The sequence below is a fragment of the Amphiprion ocellaris genome, chromosome 9 (assembly GCF_022539595.1).
Source record: "Amphiprion ocellaris isolate individual 3 ecotype Okinawa chromosome 9, ASM2253959v1, whole genome shotgun sequence".
In the NCBI taxonomy this organism is placed as follows: domain Eukaryota; kingdom Metazoa; phylum Chordata; class Actinopteri; family Pomacentridae; genus Amphiprion; species Amphiprion ocellaris.
The window spans coordinates 24,377,286-24,398,423 of NC_072774.1; the positions used below are offsets into that span (position 1 = coordinate 24,377,286).

A 21,138-nucleotide genomic window follows, 5' to 3' on the forward strand; every position below is an offset into this window, starting at 1 on the left:
TTAAGTGGCATATAGTAATGCAGCATAATGACTTTGTGAGGGTGTCTGTCATGGTAATAAACATTCTCCTTTACATCCACTGTGTTTAATGTGCAAATTCTTCAGCTGGAGAGAAGCCTTGCTGCCTACGTTTAACATAATCAAATGCAAAAACAGACTATATGTCACTTTATGGAGCAACTTGTGGCAGATCTGTTGGCGAAATTTCAGCAAACATATAGAAACCTTTATTTGGATTCAAGTTTGTGGCTTTTTGATGGACGTTCCGTCCTTTAGTTCTGACTTTTGGCTCTATGAGCTTCTCTCTGTTTTTCAGTGTCACTAACTTTGTCTGTCAGCAGTTGGATCTTGATCACTTGGTGTATTGAAAACAGCTGCCTGCTGATTGTGAAAGTGACACTGACAAGAGCAGATTCAGCCAAAACAGTTAAGTAACAGAACACAAATCCAGGAAAAGCCACAAGATGTTAAAATGCTCCACTATTATGGAGTAACTCGTCCATTGTTACAGCCAAAATATTGATTGGTGACAGCCTGAAGATGACCGATGAGTTCCACAATAGGCTGCTATTACATTATGCACCTGCACAACTAATTTACAATAATGTAAAACCTATAATTTGTTGTTGATTGAGGCTGAGGTGTCACATGTTGTGTAGAATTAATGTAAACACTATGAGCGATGATTTCATCCATTGTTTGTATAAAAAATATTGATTAGTGAGGCTTGAAGTTGACAGATGGGCTCCACAGAAGGATACTATTACATTATGCACCTGCATAGCTAATATATGGTAATTTGATACCTATAATTTGTTGTTGATTAGGTTACATTTTGAGCTTATTGATGCACTTTTACTTCACTTTATACCTAATACACAACTGAGAGGAATGTCAACACAATTTTCAGGAAGCAGCAGAGGACTTGGTTTCTTGCTGACCTCTCATTCTCAACCTGCTGACTGCTCTACACAATAACAGTGTCAAAATAGAATAACACGAATAAAATGCCCGAAAGCTATTAAAATATATAATGAAAACACACACACTTTGTAATTCACGTTTCCTCTGATAAGGCAAATGTTAAAACTTTAATAATCCCAAAAGGAAATTCTTGTGCCAGATATCGCTCAGAAAAAAAACTGAATGACCCAACATAAGAAATGCAGTGCCTTAAAAGTAGAAAAGCAGTAAGATGTATGTACGATACGTTACTGAAATAGAATAAATGAGCTAAAATGAAGGTAGAATAAACAGTAAAACTTAATTCTGGCACTTATACTGAGATAATAAATAATATCACACATGATAATGAAATATTGCACCTCAAAAAATGACATATTGCACACGGAAATGAAATTTAACAAACCATAAAGAAAAGTAATATTGCAAATGACATTGACATTTTTGTTTTGGCTGTGATTCCTCCAGAAAAGTGAGGGGTTATACAGTTTGATGGCCACCTGCTCAGCTAATCTACACAAGCAAATGTCATTAATATATGCAGCTTGTACACATGATATCATTCATGAAGCTTAAACAGGACACCAAGCTCCTGCTATAAACCACAGAACCGCCTGATGAAGTGCAGGATACAGCAGTGCATGCTAGCGGAGCGGCTAGCATTAGCGCCCAGAGCCACCTGCTGCAGGAATCAGCTGCAGCAACTTGCAAAGCAGCTGATCATTGATATACGATGCAACGTAGAGTGAAGGTGAGGGAAAAAGTAACACACAAACAGACCTGTGAAATGTAAAGCCCTGCAACAGTCAATATATTTACCATATTTTTAAATACAAACATTTGATTTATAGATAGTTTTATTTAAATTTGATCTGTAGGATAGTCTGACATGCCCTCCACACACTTTACATGTATGCACACTTAACACAGGCATCACCGTTAATTGGTTAATCTACCTGTAATTAATCTGAACCTCACATCAGTGTTGTGATCAACTCATTACCTGCAAAAGAAATCTAAAGAGGGAGTCGAATGAAAGCCTCACAAGAGAGAAAATGAGCCAGAAATATGTCTTACTTAAGTCCAAATGTGTGGCCAAATCTGTCTTTTCAGATTATATTATTCTTATTAGGTAAGCTTCTTTTTTTTCACGAAGGAAAACCCCTTGAGAAGTTGAAGAAAGACAGAAATGGAAAGTCAAACAGATATTGAGATTATTTGGTTCTGCTCGGTCTAAAATATTATGCAGCTGCCCCACTTATGCTCTTTTTAGTCTGTTTTTCTGTCTGAATCCATCCCATCACTTCTCCCACCATGCTGCCATCCATGCGTCTTTTTCCCTCTCTGCTCTCTGTCATTTATGGCTTCGTCTTCTTTGATCTCTCTACTTATTTTCAGTCGGTGCTTCTCCCTCGCATTCTGATCTTTCAGTTTAGTTTCAGATCAGTTTTTCTTGCTGCATCGAGTTTTTTTTTTTTTTTTTGCGTGGATCTCTCCGGCTCAATCACACTTTTGTCTTCATCCTTTTAGTTTTCTCACGTGATTACTCTCATCTTTGGTATAGTTTCAGTGCTGTTGGGTAATTCCTCCACTTAGTTTACTGTCTGATGTTGGACCACTGTTGGCTTATCTGCATTCAGATGGATAAACACTAGCAGCGCTTGTGAAAAGACTAAACCTCAGTTCATTTCACCAGGCGCTTCAGCAGCTCATTTATTTCCCATTTAGCTGAATGAACAGCAGCGGCGAAATGTTTGCCCGAAGTTATTTGCGTGTGCATTTATTTATTCTTCATTTGTAAATTAATTTTAAGTGATCCATAGTATGATGAGGTTGTCTCATGACGTGCAGAAATGTTCATTAACAGTGATTTTGGCTGTTTTAGTGTCATAATGGCTCGAGGCGCGACGGCAGCAACAAATATTTGCACATTTGTTCACATATTGCTCTGACTGAGCAGTTAAACTAGATTTTGGAGGTATTGTGTCTTATTTTGTTTTGAGAACCAAACGATTGGCATGTATTTGGACAGAAACTGCCTTTATTTTGCAGCTTTGTCCGCGTGTACATCTAGCGAAGAACGCCCACTTGTTCTGAGTGTAGTTTGCAGCTCCGTGTGTGTTTGTGTGTCCTGGTATATATTTTGATACCATCGGGGGGTCTCTTCACACCCCCTGCAGGAAGCACTTCTCACATCGTGGACCACCCGCGGCCGCAGCCACGAGCTCCTGGTGTTGGGTGACATGAAAGGACTGCAGGGGAGACAGCTGATGCACATAGTTACACAAACATACAGACACACTTCCTCGGAGAAATGTTTCGCTACAAACTAACGTGTGCGTCCTCTAGTAAATGTTGCCTCCAACTCTTCTAACTGGCTCTTTGTGCTGCAGGTTGCACATGGCATTGACCCTTGATAAACAACCTTTAGAAAACAATTTTCCATCCCTCTCGAAAAGAATTCTTTCCATTTGGATGCATCATTATTCGACAGAACAAATAGATATAAATTTTTTTGAAGTCAAAGCCTTGTAGCTTCCTCAGTTTAGGTGCTCTGTGCATTGTCATTTTCCGGTCAAAAGGTCTTGATCGTGTTAAATTCACACTTTTAAGGTATAATGAAATGTTGGCATGCATTTATCTTCTATTATATTACATGTTATATATTGTATAAATAAGGTTTTTACAATATGTTGCTTTATGCTTTTCCATTAGAAGCTGGTAGAATGAGGAAGGGCAAAAGTCAAAGCCTGTCAATAGCTTTATTGTGTTTTGGTTCATCAGCATTCTTCTACAGATTCGAAGTAAATGTAGCTGGAACTTTCATGTGGGTTGCAATAATTCACAGAGCTACAAATTTAAACTCTTTTTCAAGCCGTATGCTACTTTAAAAGTTTTACATTGCAGACCTCTGACATTTGAACACAGCCTGATCTGCATCCAATATGTTACCCAAATAGTGAGTCCTACTCATTGTGTATGTTTTGTGTTATCAGATGGCGTGTTCATGCACAGTATGCAAACTAAGTAGGTGGGTGGGGAGCTGGCATTGTCAACCAAACCAAACAGGTGGAGGGCGGCTACTCGTCCTATGCTACAGCCTGGATTTAGCTTCCTTTTAATGAAGTTTATTTTCAGGTATAAAGAAAGTCTTGGATTCAATCAGTAGCTTAGTGCAAACTTTTTATTGTCTTTTTGTTGTTTGCAACTTGAGTAACTTTCTAAGTGTCTTTTTCCACATCAGCAAGCAGGTTGAGAGCTGGTCGTATTATTTATGTTGTAGTTAGGTCTGGTTTAGCTTCTTGATGTTGTGTAAAATGCACTTGAACACACTGAAAGATCAGTTTCACCAGTTATCACCAGCACAGCCTTGGACAGACCTCAGCATCTTTCTTCTCAGTCTGCAAGAACCATGTGATGCCAGAGTGATGTGAGTCGATACGGACGAAAATGGTTTTGAAATGGTTCACTCAGTGACCTTTTTCTGTATTACAATCGATGTTGTACAGTTTATTTCACTCACATACATTTTTTGCTGACACCTTGTAGTTTACATTAGATTTGTTGAACCTTGTATTGTCCCGTTAATTATTATTATTATTGTGTGTGTGTGGGTGGGTGGGGGAGGGTTCATTTATTAGTTATGTGAGAAATTAGACATGTGAGAAAGAGAGCAGGGAAATGACAGTCAAGGTCCAGCCAGAAATCAAACTGGCGAGTCATGTGATGTGCATATTAGATTACTGCACTATGTGGTTCGAGTTAACAGTGTTGAACAGCATTATGAATTCAAAGGAATTGTTTTTTATGTCACTACTTTGTGCATAACTGACGCTTTTACTGTATACTGAAAGTGAACAATACAGAGGCTGAACAAAAGACAAAATAAATTGCTGCAGAAGATGAGAGAAAGAAAATTCAAGGAAGAATAAAGATAAGTAGGGAAGTTATATAAACAAAAAAAAACAGTTTTATGTTTGCTTGGGCGCAGTTTTCTAGATGTTTTAATCACTGGGACTATTAAAACCTGTGGTTCAAAACAGTGTTGCAAAGAAAAGAGGCCTTCACTGCTGGTTACATGTCCATACATGTCAGGTTTACATGTTTGAACATGAGTCTCTGCTGCCTATTTATGTCTCCTGCTGCAGTGGAGCTTTTAGCTTCAGCAGCCACCACATTCGTTTCTCTTTTTTTTTTTCCTGTCAGAGGAGAATTCCTTCATCAAGGGGACACAGCTGCTATATGCTTGAATTCAGTTTGTGTTGCACAAAAGAAGCAACACCAACATAGTTTGACAACATAAAATATACAAAAGCAGGACACAGAAGTTGAGCAGTTAAATGGCAGCTTGTACCTTACTAATGATTCAAAAAACAAAGTCCTGGTCCTGGAGGCTAGTAGCTGTGAGAGTGTAAAAGCTTGTAGTAGAGTTTAGGAGTGTATTATGAGTGTATTCACAAACAGAAAATGTTTGGGCCAGATGCATGTGTGTGAAAAGTGATAGAGCAAAGCACAGCCTCCATCTCCTGCTTCATCCTCTCGGTTAAATCTAAGTTTGTGCACCTTGGCTCTGATAGCGAAGTCAGTCTTCTGTTTGCATATTTTCCTATTTGTGTGTCTTTCTGTTTGTGCGAGTGACTGTCCTGACACGTTTCTCTCCAGCCACAGTCACTGTCACTGCAGGTCTTGAGCCGAAGAAGTCTCTGAGTGTTTCTGCCTGACTGGACAGCCTGTCGCCACATCTGTCACTTTGCAGAAAACCCTGTTCCTGATTCCCTTCGACCCCCATTGCATGTTTGTGTCTACATGTGTGTGTGTGTGTGTTCAAGGCACAACGTCACTGTATCACCCCTTCGCCTTGTACCTAGAAGTGTGTGTTGAGATCCTCAGCTTTTCTTTTCTGCAATAGTAGCCTTCATTGTAATGATATCCATCTGGTTCTTGACTAATTACTTTGTAGGTGTTATTCATAATTTTTCGAATTACATGAATCTGTACTTTGTCTAATCCGATTTCCAGTGAATTAGTAAAATCACTTCGTGGTACCTAGCAGCCCATATTGTCTTTTTTTTTTTTCTTTTTTTTACATGTAAATCCATATCTGCATGCATGTTCCGGGGGTCAAAGTAAACATATTTACTCTTAAATAACTGAGTATATATTGACAATGACTGTAAAACTTGCAAGGATCACTGCAGAATTAGTGACATGAGCAAAAAAAAATTAAGTACACAGTGTAGGAAAATATTTTTGCAAACTTTTTTAAACTGTAGGCACAAATAGACTAGAGATAGAAACTCAGAAACACAGAACATGTGTCCCGTGACTTGTTGAAGCCTGAGCACATGTAGACTCTCTTGTGTCCTTGAGTTTTGTACGTATAAGTGGTGTTTCAGTGTGTAGTCGAAGAGGATTACAAGAGTTGATAAGAGTGAGAAGGATGATGGGCAGATTATGATCAGCAGCCTGCATATGGGCTCCCTGTTTCTCAGTTTTTCTAACTTCGTAAACAGACCACAGTCATTATCTGAGGCTTTAATACCGAAAATGCCCCATATGTTCACATAAGATGCTAATATTTACATAATATGATAATGTTCTATAATACAGTCATAAGTTAACGCACACACAACCTTTTATTACATTTGCAAATATCCAAACACACCCAATATATTATAGAGGCACTAACTTAATTAACGCTCCTGCAGACAGAAGCACAGTGCAAAGTTCATTTGGGCTTCATACAGTAACTAATGCCATAGGCACACACACACACACACACACACACACACACACACACACACACACACTGGCTAAATGAATTAACAAACACAAACATGATGCCTGCTGGTGGGTCATGAATATATTAGCATAAATACTGACCAGACTTATTATTATTTATCAAATTAGTGCCTGCAAAAGCACACATACACACACATATACACACACTCATTCATGCACACACACACACGTGGCTCGCAAAGAAATTAGGTCAACAGCCTTGAATTGAGAGGAGTTAAACCTTATTATGTCTGATTAATAACACAACTGTAGTGCTTTATGTGTGTGTGTGTGGGGGGGATATTTGTGATAGTACATTTCTCTGTGTGTGTGTCCACTGCCTTGACTTCTTGACAGCTGATATTAACCATTACCACCTCAATGACTTTTTAATAGGAACTCATTTCCATATGTAATCTCAGTGTCGAGGCGTACATGTGTGTGTGTGTGTGTGTGTGTGTGTGTGTGTGTGTGTGTGTGTGTGTTCTAATGCCCTCGGCTCGTGGCGGTTCCTGGGGTCTCTGAAGCGTACGGGAATGAGATGTGTCCCTATAGCCAGTTTCTCAGCTCGCCGTCCTTTAATCCACACGCCCCATCAGCCATTCATCCTCCCCTCAGCTTCCACTCATGTGCCTTTAATGGCGCTCAGTGCAAGTTCATTATCTTGATAGACTGACATCAGGTCAGATCTGCGGACAGCGTCGATAATCTCGTTCCTACTCTGATATAATCCTCAGTAGCATACTGAAGCAATCACTTAATTCTGATTAATCAATACATTGACAAGCCTGATATTCTCTCAGATAGTTGTATTTGTATCACGTTAGACATCTGAATCTGAACTATTGTGACAGGTGCATCTTTTACTCAATTCTCCTGTTCAATTGCATTAATTGCTCATTAAATAACATTAAAGAGGGCAGATGACAAGGTCTGTTTATCGCTAAAACACGACTAATTTGCAAAAAACCCTTCTTGCATAATCTCCAATTTGACATCTATTATCTAACATGCACAGGTGAACCATCTGAGAACGACTAACATGTTACTGTAACAGGCCTGTGCAGGAATATTAGCATCTAGTTCAAGCATTGGAGGTGTTGAACCAGCACATCCATCCATCCATCCATCCATCCATCCATCCATCCATCCATCCATCCATCCATCCATTAATTTGACTGAGGTAAAGAACGCTATATTTGTTTTCTTTTTTTTATATAGGGATAGAAACAGAGAATAGTGTAGTGTAGATAGGCTTGTTTAAATCCAATGCTGATGATTTCTGCACGGATGTAGCATTGTTTCTTTCTAAAGATACTTTACATTTTACCATCAAATCAGGGCAAATTTCAATATTTCCCGAGTGAAAAGAGTGGGATCTGTACCAATATCAGTCATTTTTTTCCACAAAAAGGATGGATGCTTCCAAAGACATTATTTAATATTCAATTCATGTATATACAGATGAATAATTACAGCGTGAACCTACATAACCTGTCTTAATAAAATGTTTGGCTACTATGTGCCACAAAAGCAGCCTCAGTGCCTCACTGAATCTCTGGAACTCTTTTGGTGAGATAAACACCTTCTTCGCAAAGATATCCCTGCACATGGTGTTTTGATGATGGCAATGGAGAGCGTTGTGAGGTCCAAAACCTCACGGAAGTGTTCAGTTTACATCTTTTACATCAGACCATTGAGTGACTCCTCTTGGATGGAAGAGATGACTTCCATCGGGATAGCAATGTTTCATCAAAGGATAAAAATGATTATTTGGAACAACCTTTTATTGATTTGCAGTGACTCTTTCTTCTAAGAATCCAAGATCTACTAGCAAAATGCCCTAAATAGCAACACCACTGGATTCCCTCACTGTAGGTGTCAAGTGTTTTAGTTTTTCCTTTATTTGGCACCATAATAAAATTCCATAAGGCTTGTCGTGTTTTCATGCTGCACAAAGCAGTTTGAAGCATTAGTGATTTATTCTTTATTCACCTAATGCTAGCCGAAATTTTGCGTTTTCAGTTAGTCTCTAAGTGAATGTAAGAAGAATGAATGAACTCTTTTTGAACCTTTGCAGCAGACCAATCACTAACATCAATAATCTGCGTCTCCTGTAGTTCAGTGGAAGCCCCATCAGTATGAAGCGCTAGAGGCAGTTAAAGGACTGTTTCTGATCCTCCTTCTTCTCGTATGCTGCAGTCCATCTGCTTTGGAAGCTGCACAAGACGCTTCCTCTTTGACAACACAAACACACAAACACAGAATAGATGAAAGAGGGGCTCTAACTTCTCTCCTTGTTCCTGTCTATACATTCACACACACTGTATACCCTATATATAGCACACACACTATTCTTGGAGTCCCCTTGCCAATTACTTTTGATATATCCATACGTCTGACCCACATATGCATGTGGCATGTTGTTTTTATTCCACATACATTGAACGTGCACGTACGCACACACACATGCAGGCTTTGATATATTCAGACGTTTTGTCTTATCCACAGATGTGCACACGGGGTCACGCCTGTAGTTCACAAACTATGTGAAAGTAGGTTAACGCTGATGTGCTGCTGTTGTTTGAAGGATTGTGTAGGCTGTTTAGTAAAGCCGCGCGCACATACACACACGTGCACATACACATGCAACTCTCACACATGCGTGTATTTAGTGTAAACATGCCTGAGAGACGATATTTGCATGTATGAGTGTGTGTGTTGGATTAATCCATGATGATGATGCTACCTGCCAAGACACCCACACACCACATCAACAGTTGTTGCTCTAAATTAAGCTGCTTAATTACCGCAATTAAACTCTGTGTGTGGTGTTTGTGCACCAGTCGTAGTGTGTAAATGTGTGTGCTGAGGATTCAAAGAGTGCTTGTGTTTGTGCGTGTAGCTGCTTGCATGTGTGAAAATGCTTATTAGTAAAGTTTTCAGTGAGAGTTGATGAATACGAACCTAAAAAAAAAGTTGTTTTGATGGAAAATAGGAATTAAATGAAGTGACTTGGCGCACATTTACTCGTTATGTTGGGAAGCAGGGATTAAGGAGGGTTAAAACCAATTAAAATAATAATTACAGAGTTTGTATACTCTTTGAATTTTTAAATATGTTTCATCTGAAAATTTAGGAAAAGCAGATTCAATTAGTCGTCTTGTGATATAGATGATGTCGAATGATTCATTGCAATGCTAATAAATCCACTCCTGGAGAACATTCTTAAGTGCTCTGCAATATTAATGCACCCCTCTTCTTCTTCTTCTTCCTGTTCTTCCTCCAACAAATCTTTTCTCCTCATAGTTCACCCTCACCACACACAGGCTCACTTTTCTCTCTGAATCCAAATTCAACATTGAATTTCTCAAGTTGCTGTTGCTGACATCTGCCCCAGAGTTTCTTGCCGTCTAGTGGTGGATGTGGAGGCTCACAGTGCAGGCAGACAGCCAGAGGGAAGTGGTTGATGGGGGAGGATAGGGGAGGGACTAATGTGATTGAAGGTCAGACAGGCCTTCCAGTCAGTGGCGTTGCACCGATGTGTTGGATGGTTAAAGACGAGGTGTGTGCTGGGTGACCCGACAGCTGCATGTGCCCTGAGCACCAAGCGTCCCGGTTCGATTCGATCCATTTGCTGCTTCCCACGTTTCCCATCGTTCTTCACTGTAGCACTCAAATAAAGACTTGAAATGCAAAAATAAAGACAAACCATAAGAAAAAAATATTGTCTTGAAAAGGCTCTGGTTGGAAACAATATGCTCATGAAGTACAGAGGTTGAGTGTTGAGAGGCCACATTCCTTCAAGACAAGTTTAATTTGTTTTTTTACATATTCATGTTGAACAAATACTCCAAGAAACAGCTATTTAATGCAATCATGCCTCAGTTTTGCATGTTCCAGGGCTCTCTGTAGACGCATGAGGATCTCTACAGCTAGAAAAGTCATTTTAATGATTTTTTTCTGACCCTTTGAATCCCAGCAATGTGAGTCTTTTGCTCCTATGACATTTTTACTCACTGTGGGCTCATTTTCTTTGCAATACAAAGTCCGAAATCTCGATGGGAACAGCACAACATTGACTAGAAGTATAAAGAAGTCCAACATGTATTTTGTGCACAGTTATCAAGTTGTGCCACAAATCATCAAAAAAGAAAAAAACTTGGAGTTGAATTTCTATTTTTTATTTATTTATTTTTTAAATGAATCAACATTTTTCCAATTGTCATCTGAATATTTTCTGGTTTCTATGACAGTAAACTAAGTTTTTTTTTTGGACAAAACAGGAAATAAACAAGAAATCTGAAGAAACACGATCCACACTGTCACCATTTTAGAGACCAAACAGCTGATCGATGTGAAAACAATTGTTGTATTAAACATTTATCTGTGAAACTTTCTCAGTTTGTTTTTCACTTAAATGAAAATCTGACTAACAGAGCCTACACAGCCTGCAGTTGAGCCCAGTTCAGTGTAAATTGTTGTTACTGTTGAGTCACTTGTGGTTTCTCTGTTACACTGAGGAGTGTAGAAGTTTTTGTTTTTTACAGAATCTGGTTACTGCAAAGAATTTTTTTTCACGAGTCATGGGGAGTATAGTGGTTTTGATGAAATATTCCGATTTTAAGCTTAGATCTGGTTAATTTTTTGCAACATAATTGGAATTTCACCTCAAGATTAGTTCAAAGACTATTGGGAAGTTGATGGTTCTTTTGTTGTTAGAGTTTTTGGCTGGAAATAAATGGTGTAATTTTGCCTATTTTTTAACTGCTGGAGGGTTTTCAGGTTTAGAGTGTTAAAATACATAAATATGTTAGAGCTTTCTATTTTAATTTATAATATTAAAATATTCTTCTTGAAGGCATAATCACGCATTACGTTTTTAATGTGGGTCTGCTTTTGTCATACAAATACTGTTTTAAAACCACTCCCTATATGTGGTAATATTTCTAATTATGTGTATTCTCTCTTTTATTCCCCCGTAAATTCTTGGCCACGTGAAGACTGATTGCACATTATAGTAAACATATTGATTCATGTAGATGCTCATTTATTTCTGCAGGTACCAGTTGAGTGTTTGTGCATGTTTATTTTCTATGTTACTGGTCTCCATAGAAACCAGTATTAAGGAGCATTAAAAGGGGTCAAACTGTGTGGGCAGAGTTCGCAAACTTATGGTTGATTCATTAATTTGTGTTGGGTTTTTTTTCATCTTAGCTGATATGTTCATATTTTGCAGGTTTGTGTAGTCATGCACATCCTTAGTGGGAATGTTTAATAGATTTCAATTTATATGCACATGGATATAATCCTATTATACTGCCTTAAGTCCATATTTTCCATGACACTAAGCAACACACAGCTAAGCATGTTGTGTACATTAAGCTGCCATGAGGGAGGGTGTGTGTGCTCATAGTCTGAGGTGTATCTGGACATAGATTTACATCGTCAGGCTGTGAATTCCAATAAATCATTATCGGTCAAATACTGCAAAACTTTCAAAACAAATCAAAAAAACTTGACCCATGTTCACTTCTTTCTCTCTCGCTCTCTCTTTTATGTTCTCCACGTATATACCGTGACATGCTCTGCCATGTGTTGACTTGTGTTTTGAAAAATGGGTTTAATACAGTTTAATAGGATCATCTTTATGTGCATCTAATCTATAATCTGTTAAACTTGGTAGCCTGTGGCAGCCAATGAAAATGTATATCATGCTGAAGAGATTAAGATAAGTAGGGATACTGAGCCCATATGTATGTTGTATGGATAGAAGGTGACTTATGAGTCTGTATATACAGTACAGATAAACGGGGGACTTTACAAAAATAAAACCTGTAAATCTGCAGATTTTCTCATCTGTTAAAAAAAACATGTAAAACCTGTTAAAAAAGCAGCAAATATGGTCAAATATTGTAAAAGCATAAATTAATTTTTAAAAAATACTGATTTTGATGTGGACATAATAGTAGTAATACTTGAGGTAATGTGTATAAATTAACAAAACAAGGAATATCCTGTAAAATAATAGCTAAAAATGATATACCATTTTAAAATCTTTACTGGGTATAGTTTTTCTTAAAAATAGTGGTAAATATCTGACAAATAAATTTAAAAGTAAAATTAAATCACTGCTTTTAATAGATTTTTAACATTATTTATTGTTTTGGCCTGTTATTTTAGGGTTAATGTGTAAATGAGTACTTTTTGTGATTAGAAGGAAAAAAATGTAACAGTAAATTGTTTAAAAAAATACTATTTAAAGCTGTTAAATATATATATATATATATATATATATATATATATATATATATATATATATATATATATATATATATATATATATATATATATATATATATATATATATTCTGGAGTCCAAAAGTCGGTGACCACTTGTAGTAGTGTCACAGAAATGCAAATATGATTTGGTATTCTTATCTCCTGCTATTAATTTTACAGAACAGTGTCTAGGAGTTGAACAAACATTCTGGCTGGTATTCAGACTGTTGTTATTTATGTGTACGTTGCTAAACTAACCAACCAACAGGTGTAACATGAAAACGTGTGGTCGTGTTGCTCTGCTCCTGTCTCCTTTATGATTTCAGACCCTTTTACTGTTTCAACTGTGGCTTTTACTGAAACTCCCAATCACCTGAATCAATTGGTTCTGTCACGCTTCCAAGCAGCCACTTCAAAACCCCCATCGTCTTCTTTTCTGCTCTCGCTCTCTGCAGCTTTCTGTCCTTATAGGCAGAGTGAGGATACAAGGTCATAAGGAATCAGGCATGTAAACAGCTTAATAATATATAGAGGTCTGACACAGTAAGTGTAAAATGCAAATTTAAAGATGTCTAAAATTCACTTAACCTGCATAAACCAAAGCCACCGGTTCCCTTTCATCCTTGTCAGATGATAAATCTGTGTTGAGCAGGAGTTTTTCTAAAACATAAAAACACAAAGAGAAGCCAGAGAGCTGCAGTGTTGACTGTTGGACAAGTGCACATCATTACTGATGGTGCTATTCTTGGACAAAGACAAATGGAACCTCCACGTACATACAACTATTTCCTTTTTGTGCATATTTGTTCTATCGTTCCAATCCTGCGACCCCATTTGTGCAGGTGTGACTCTTGTTTTTAAAATATTTGCATCATTGCTAGCTGTTGTCCACCCCTTTCTGTGCTGTCTTGGCACTGCCGTGTCTAAATTAGTGAATGTTAATGGCTTTTTGGAAAGTGTGCAGCTCCCCGCCCTGGTTTATGACTGTTCTGACATCAAACTACATCACAAACTGACATGGAAAAAGGTCTGAGGTGAAAGTTTCTAATGTGAACACACACAGGTCAGTGCAGAATGGAAACTGATTCCTGTGTTTTTTATTTTCAGGGATTTAGCTTTTGTAAATACAGCAATGATGACACATTAACAAGGTTCAGATTTTGTTTATATGTTCAAATTCAGCGTTTTTTGTCTGCCTTTGATACTGGGGTCAGAAGCAGAGGTCAGAACAGAACAGCACCTCTTTAACTGGTGCACTTTTAGCCTTTTTCTTTATAAAATGCTAATTCATAAAATAAGTCATTTCAGGGCTGTTTACAAAGTGAAGTCAAGACCTTAACGTTTTATAAACAGTAACCCAATGGTTCCCTTTGATCAAGCACTTGCCAAGAAGTGAGGGGAAAACCTCAGTGCATCTTGACAAATCCTCCAGCACTGTAAGAATCTTGCAGCATAACTAAGAGACGTTTCAGTCTCACCTGAGCAAGTTTTAACTGTAAACTTCATCAAAAAGTAATGTTTGAAGCCTAATTTTAAAAGTAGAGAGGATGAAGAAGTACAGGAAATGAGCCTGCACTTGGAATACGACGTCTTTAATATACAGTGGAATCTGGTCATTAAGGATAAAGGGAAGCTGATACAGGGAGAATATGTTTCATTTGCATTAGCATTTTTGATCAACTTGAGGTTTTTCAGAGTGAAAATAGGACATTCTGACATTAAGGAATTGTGGTAATTGATAAATTTTACAAAGGTGAAAGACACTGGTTGCATGGTCAAATGTAACTTCAATGCAACACCTTTCAGTGTAACTATATATGATGATGTTTCTGGACCAAATACAATAACTGCTGTTTTATTTGAATTTAGTAGAAAATTACAGATCTTCAAGGTTATTATTTTTTAAAGACGTGCGTGAATTTTTACTAGCTCATCCCCCTTCATATGTAAATATAGGTGGGTGACATCTGCATAGCAATGTGAGTTTATTTGGTGTTTTCTAACCATATGGCCTAAGGCGAGCATGTTTAAAGGTGAAATGTATGGAGTGTGTATGGAAAAGTCATCTCTGACACAAATCTGTATGACAAATATAATTTAAAGCAGAATAGTCTGAATATTTTCACCTTACTGGACTATCTTTGATTAAAACTTTTCACAGACGTAAAATATTATGCTGCCACAATATGTTGTCAATTATCTGGATTGTAGTGTTGGTTTTTAGAACTTGTTTTCTCACAAATGATGGCATGTCATAATATATTTTAACTATAATCAATTTACATCAGAATTAAATTATTTTATTGAAAAAATAAGCCACAGGTGGTACATTATCAAATTTCCAAATTTTTGTCGCCAGAGAAAAATGGCTTTTTGGAGACAGCCTTGACAAGCCTGAGAGACGTTTCAGCCTCTTTCTATTGCACATAAACCAACAGCAGAGGAAGCAGCTGGGCAGTTTGTATCAGAAGAGATAGAGAGTGGAGGGTGAACAGACGTTTCCTAATGGCTACCTTCCCCGCACGTTCGGCCAACAATAACACTATCGACACACCGAACACAAAGGGAGCGGAGAAGCCAACCAAAAGGGCAAATTGCTGGGCGGGTTAGTGAGTTTATCTGGAGATCTGTGTATAACTGTGGCCTTGAGTAAAACGTAACTTTTCCAAAGCATCACTCCGTTCAAAACATAATTAACACAGGAATCAAAAGAGTGAGCAGACAATACACAGCATCATGTGGAATCACAGGAATGTTGTTTTGGAGGGAACCAATTCAGCTCAGTTTGATACAGGTCTGGCCTTGCAGTAGAAGACACGGTGTTGAGCTGAAAATTACACTGTTGGTGTGTTGGATGCAGGAATAAACGTTCACTCCTGGGTTGCTGAGGATGCAGTCAGGGGCCTTGACTCCGGCAGTGAGATTGCCATAATTCAGCTGCTCTGGGAATTTACTGTCACCACCTTCCTTTATGCTGAAAAGATAAAATATATGACAGGTTGTGTATGAAAAAAAAAAAAAAAGCTTCATCAAATCAACAATGCTTTTTATTTTGCAAAACACCTCTTTCATTGATAGCAGATAAAAACATGGGCCTGCATGGGGCTTGACCTTTTGTGACGGAAGACTTTACTGAAACAGAACCTACATTCTGAGTAGAATAAATTGAATGAAGTATAAAATGATAAAGAATTTAATGAACTAGGATATTATTGAGTGTTGCACCAAGGTGAAATATGCTTTTAATTACACGCTGAAGCAAATGAGTATCACATCTTGACTGCATTCTTGTTCAGTGTGTGTGTGTGTGTGTGTGTGTGTGTGTGTGTGTGTGTGTGTGTGTGTGTGTGTGTGTGTGTGTGTGTGTGTGTGTGTGTGTGTGTGTGTGTGTGTGTGTGTGTGTGTGTGTGTGTGTGTGTGTGCATGTGTGTTTGTGTGTATTGGATCTGATCTGAACATGTGTGATTGATGGATGTTTTTGATGGAGTTTTTAGACGCGAGTGGCTCCAGAAATCATTAGCGCATCTTAATGTCAGCGATGATGAGCTTTGGAAACTCTTTCATTCCACTCCAGACAATTACACTGTCATCATTTTTAATCTATCTGGCCCATGTGCACCTTTAAACGGTTTATGTCGCGCACACACACAGACACACACACACATGCACTGTCCAATTAGCCAGACATCATCTTTGCTGTCTGAATGACCACATGCATCTTTCTGTCTGTCTCTGCACAGCTAATGATAATGATGGTTGTGTATTTCCTGCTTTCTGTGTGTGTGTGTGTACTCAGTCTTGTGCCGCCACGTTTTGCAAATGTATTTTTGTGAGCCTGCATGATATAATATGTCTCAACACATAGCTTAAGCAGACACTCAACCATTTCCAGACCTACAGCCAAATGACAGTTCGATCATTAAGCTCCAGCGCTGAGCGTTGCTCTAATTTAGCATGAAGCCGGTAGATCAGTCCCCTTTTTGCTACACGTGACCTTCACTTTCCTGCAAAGTGTGTTTACAAGACGAGTATTTTTAATACTTGTTGGTGACTGTCATGAACGGGGTTCTACTAAAGCCTTCAGGCGTTTATGCAATGACGACAGGAGCCTCAGAAAATTGGTAAAGTGATAATAGTTTGTAGCAGTTTGTAGGTTGAGTTTTGATATTTAAGCATAAATAATCAACTCTAAACTAACTTTTTACACTTTGCATTTTAATTTAGATGTACTAACACATAATTTAGGTGCAACTTCGTTGTTATTTTACATTCACTTCGGTATTCTCTTTGCAAATCTTGTCAGTTTATTGTAAACTGGAATAAAAGTACAGATATTCATGTCTTTTTTTAACATTTCAATTTGGAACTTTGACGATTTGACAAAAAATAACTTTTCCCAGCCACGCTTTGGCTGCATTCTTAGCAGTCAATGCAATGAATATTTTTTATCATATCTCAGTGTTTCATGAGTGTAACCCAGGTTTATTCCTGAAGCTAAAATGTACTTGTCCTTGAAATACCTCACATTCAGACTATCGGTAGATGATACAATTTCCTGATGTTCACTAAACCTGACACATCCAGGAGTAGATGCTACAGTTTACCAGTTTTACAAAAATGCCTCACATGCATCAGTTTATGGTAGGTAGGCAGCCGTGCATAAAGAAGCCACTAGTCCCCACTCAGTTACTGCAGATTATTATTATTAAATTATATAGTTTTAAAAGGGTTACATAAGGCATTCTAGTGTCAAATTTACATAAGACCAAACCAGACCAGTAAGATAAAGAATTAAAAGAGGACTTCAGACCAACAACTGTGTAAAGTACCGAAATAAAAGCTCTGATTTTGAGGCAAACATAGTGATGATTATCTTTAAAAAATGAAAAAGAAGAAAGAATTGTAGCTCTCAGAAAGTCCAGATATGATGAAATAGCTGCGACGATAATGTTAACCAAGCCAGTCAAACATGGATTATTTTGTAAGCATGTTATGATCACTGAAATGTAGATTATATAACCACCAGAACAGAGGTCTAAATCAGATATTTCCCCCAGGTTTCAGTCTACAGGTTGTGCATTCATTACCTTCAGTAGGTGAGGTTACCTAGATCTAATTAGTGAAATGTAAATGTGAGATTCCCCAAAGTGTAACAGCAGCTACAGTCACAGGAAAGAATGCCCACATGGGAGGTGCTGCTCAGGGATGCACAGGGCAGTTTGTTTTCTGATGCGATGCAACACAGTCATGTCAGATTAAATGCTGTTATGAGGAAAAAACAATGTAAAATGAGTTTAAAAGTGTGCTTAATTCTGAATATTTTTTGTGCACATTGCAGAGGGGGTGTGTGAGATCTGGCTGACCAGTGAGGATACCGGTGCTTACGGTAGAGACATCGGGACCGACCTGCCGAAGCTGCTGTGGAGACTAGTGGAGGAGATTCCTGAAGGAGCCATGCTGAGGCTGGGGATGACCAACCCACCTTACATCCTGGAACACCTGGAGGTAGACACAAAATACAGACACACACACACGCATGTGCACACACAGACGGTTTCCATAATTTCAGATGACATAACAATGACTTCCTGGAGATTTCCTATAATCCAGCTACTAATATCCTTAAACCAAGTCTTCATATTAACAGTCCTTTAATCCTGCAAAACGGCATAGAGTCCAGCATTATGTCCCCACAACATGAGTAATATAGTCTCACACACTCTCCACCCGTTTCACCCAGAAGTCCCATCAACGATAATAATACCTCGGTGATAAATAAATGTAAAATCCTTGAGCACTCCAGACCTTTTCTTTTTCACATCTCCTTTGTTTCCCTCCTGATGGTCTCCTGTGCGATCCCTTTCTGGGAACAAACAATATTGCATTGCTTAGATTTAATAAACTAAATGCCTTTCTGTTTTGCTTACTAAGCAGTTAAGCGGCAGCACTCGTTTTCCACTCATTAGTTCATTCTCTTCTTTCCCTAATGAGTCAATTAAGGTCCATTGTGTCCTCTTTAGCAACCTCATTTTATCAGTCATTATTGTCTTCCCTAATGGAACAATGGACATTGTTATCCCTCCTCTCTCTTTTCTCTCTACTCCTCTTTCTCTCTTTGTGTTTTTACATGTCTGTGAGAATTTTCTATCATTTAAATCTGTTTTTTTAAACAGATTTTCCTCTTGTTTTTTTGAATTCTTTGTTTCCAGATGTGTTAGACTAACAACAGTAACGCATATTATCACCATTTTCCACCAGCAGCTTACAATAGACAGCAAATAATCGTACATAGAGTAGAAGAAGAAGTTAGAACAGAGAGGCAGAAAGTGTGCTGGATGCAGAGAAGATATCTATTCAGAAATTCTCTTTTAATTGACTGAGAAAAACCCTCTTTCATCCATATATTTTATGTTTGTTTTGTTTTGTTTTTTTCATTTTATACCTGGTTAAGATATTGTCTTTTCTGTACACTGGATGAGTGAAAATAAGTAGTCAACTCCACTGTTCCATTTTAACCTGCATTGCACTGATTCAGACTTTCAGAGTTTCATACGTAACAAACCAAAAGATCCAATACTGCAGTTTATGACTTTTTCATTAAACTTAAGAATTGATTTCAGGTTTGAGCATGTGTTGCTGCATTACTCTAAAATTACATCTTGTTATTGTGTAGCATGAATTAGTTTTACAGAATTTGAGCAGAATAACAGTTTTTCCACAGAATAAAACCTCTAAATATGCATCTTTGACACCTGGGGATGAGTTTTTAGGGGTTAAACCAACAACAGGAAAAAGATTTTAAAATCCTTGAACAGAGACTTATCAATGCAAACTTTCAAAACAGAAAAAGCTGCAAATCTTTAGCTAAGATGGCGTCTGTCCTTGATTTGCAGCAACAGAACTACAGAGATGTGAATTTGAAGTTGTCCTCAGTAGCTCATTATTCACCTAAGCATTGATACCCAGAATTCAGCCAGTGGCTTCTTTGTGAATCAAAATTGCAGCATCAAGCATTTAATGAAGAATCACTCTTCTGTACCAGACATTACTCACAAGATGGCACTTTTCACTGAGAAGGACTTGCAGCTCACCCTTTGAATCATTGTTTTCTCACTGTAAATTACCCAACAATGTAAAAGCATTGAAGTTATAATTTGCGAGATCAACAGTTTTCTCATCAATATTTCTATTTATTCAACAGAATTTTGCAGAACTTTTACCTGAGCGGCTGCTGATGTCCTGTTCCTGTGGACAACAATTTTTTTCAGTATACGGTATAGCAGCTACTTTTGAGCAACATCAGCTTTAAATTTAGGTCATTATGCTCGAAAAGCTTCAATATTTGGATAAATTGATCCTCGGACTCCAGAATTTTGTGCAAAACTCATGTTATTCTAACAATAGCTGAAAGAGCTCCTTGTGATATCTCCGAGTTTTTGGCTTTTTCAGTTCAAAAAACATTCAATGGAGTTGAGGACAAGAGACTGTGGAGGAAAACCCACAACTATAAGCACTTCATGGTCTTCTTCAGTCTTCATGTAGTCCTTGTGAAGCTTTGACATGTGTTTGGGATCATTTTCCTGCTGCAGAATGAATCCTTCCGCACAAAATTGCAACCCAGACTGTAGATGTACTTGGTCAGGTTGGAGTTGATCCACCACCTCGACCTAAATAGTCCCACCACTACTGCTGGTGGCAAGTCTTTCTATACATGCACACTTCTGTTACTGCAGCTACACATCTCATACTTTTCGGTAAATCGGAAAGTTTTCCAGTTAATCGTCCTTAAATGCCGGTTTGTTCTGAGCCTACTTCGAGCATTTGGTCCTTTTTCCTCAGAAGTAATTCAGTCTTGTTCCGTTTTGTGTGCACTTTATTCAACTTTTCTGTGCTGTTGTTATTAATGTAATTCCACTCTGCTAAATATCTTCATCCTACGGTTTCATTTAGCAGACACTTTTATCCAAAGTGAGACCACACAGCCTTCTTTTGCTGGTACTTTTGTTGATTGGAGCCTTGATTTTTTTTTTGGGCAAATTCTGCAGCAAAGTCTCCTTTAGAAATCTCCTCTTTGTAAAAGCAGTACCTGCAGACACTTTGACTTAGTTCTGA

The 21,138-nt window shown here is 38.0% G+C and overlaps 1 protein-coding gene across 1 annotated transcript in view; it reads left to right on the forward strand.

Annotated features, from left to right (window-relative positions):
* Positions 1-21,138, forward strand: part of cdkal1 (CDK5 regulatory subunit associated protein 1-like 1) — a 262,057-nt gene that overhangs the window by 127,786 nt on the left and 113,133 nt on the right. Inside the window, exon 9 of the mRNA XM_023276824.3 lies at positions 18,365-18,531. Within this exon, the coding sequence (XP_023132592.2) occupies positions 18,365-18,531 (167 nt within the window). The remainder of the gene's footprint in view (positions 1-18,364; positions 18,532-21,138) is intronic.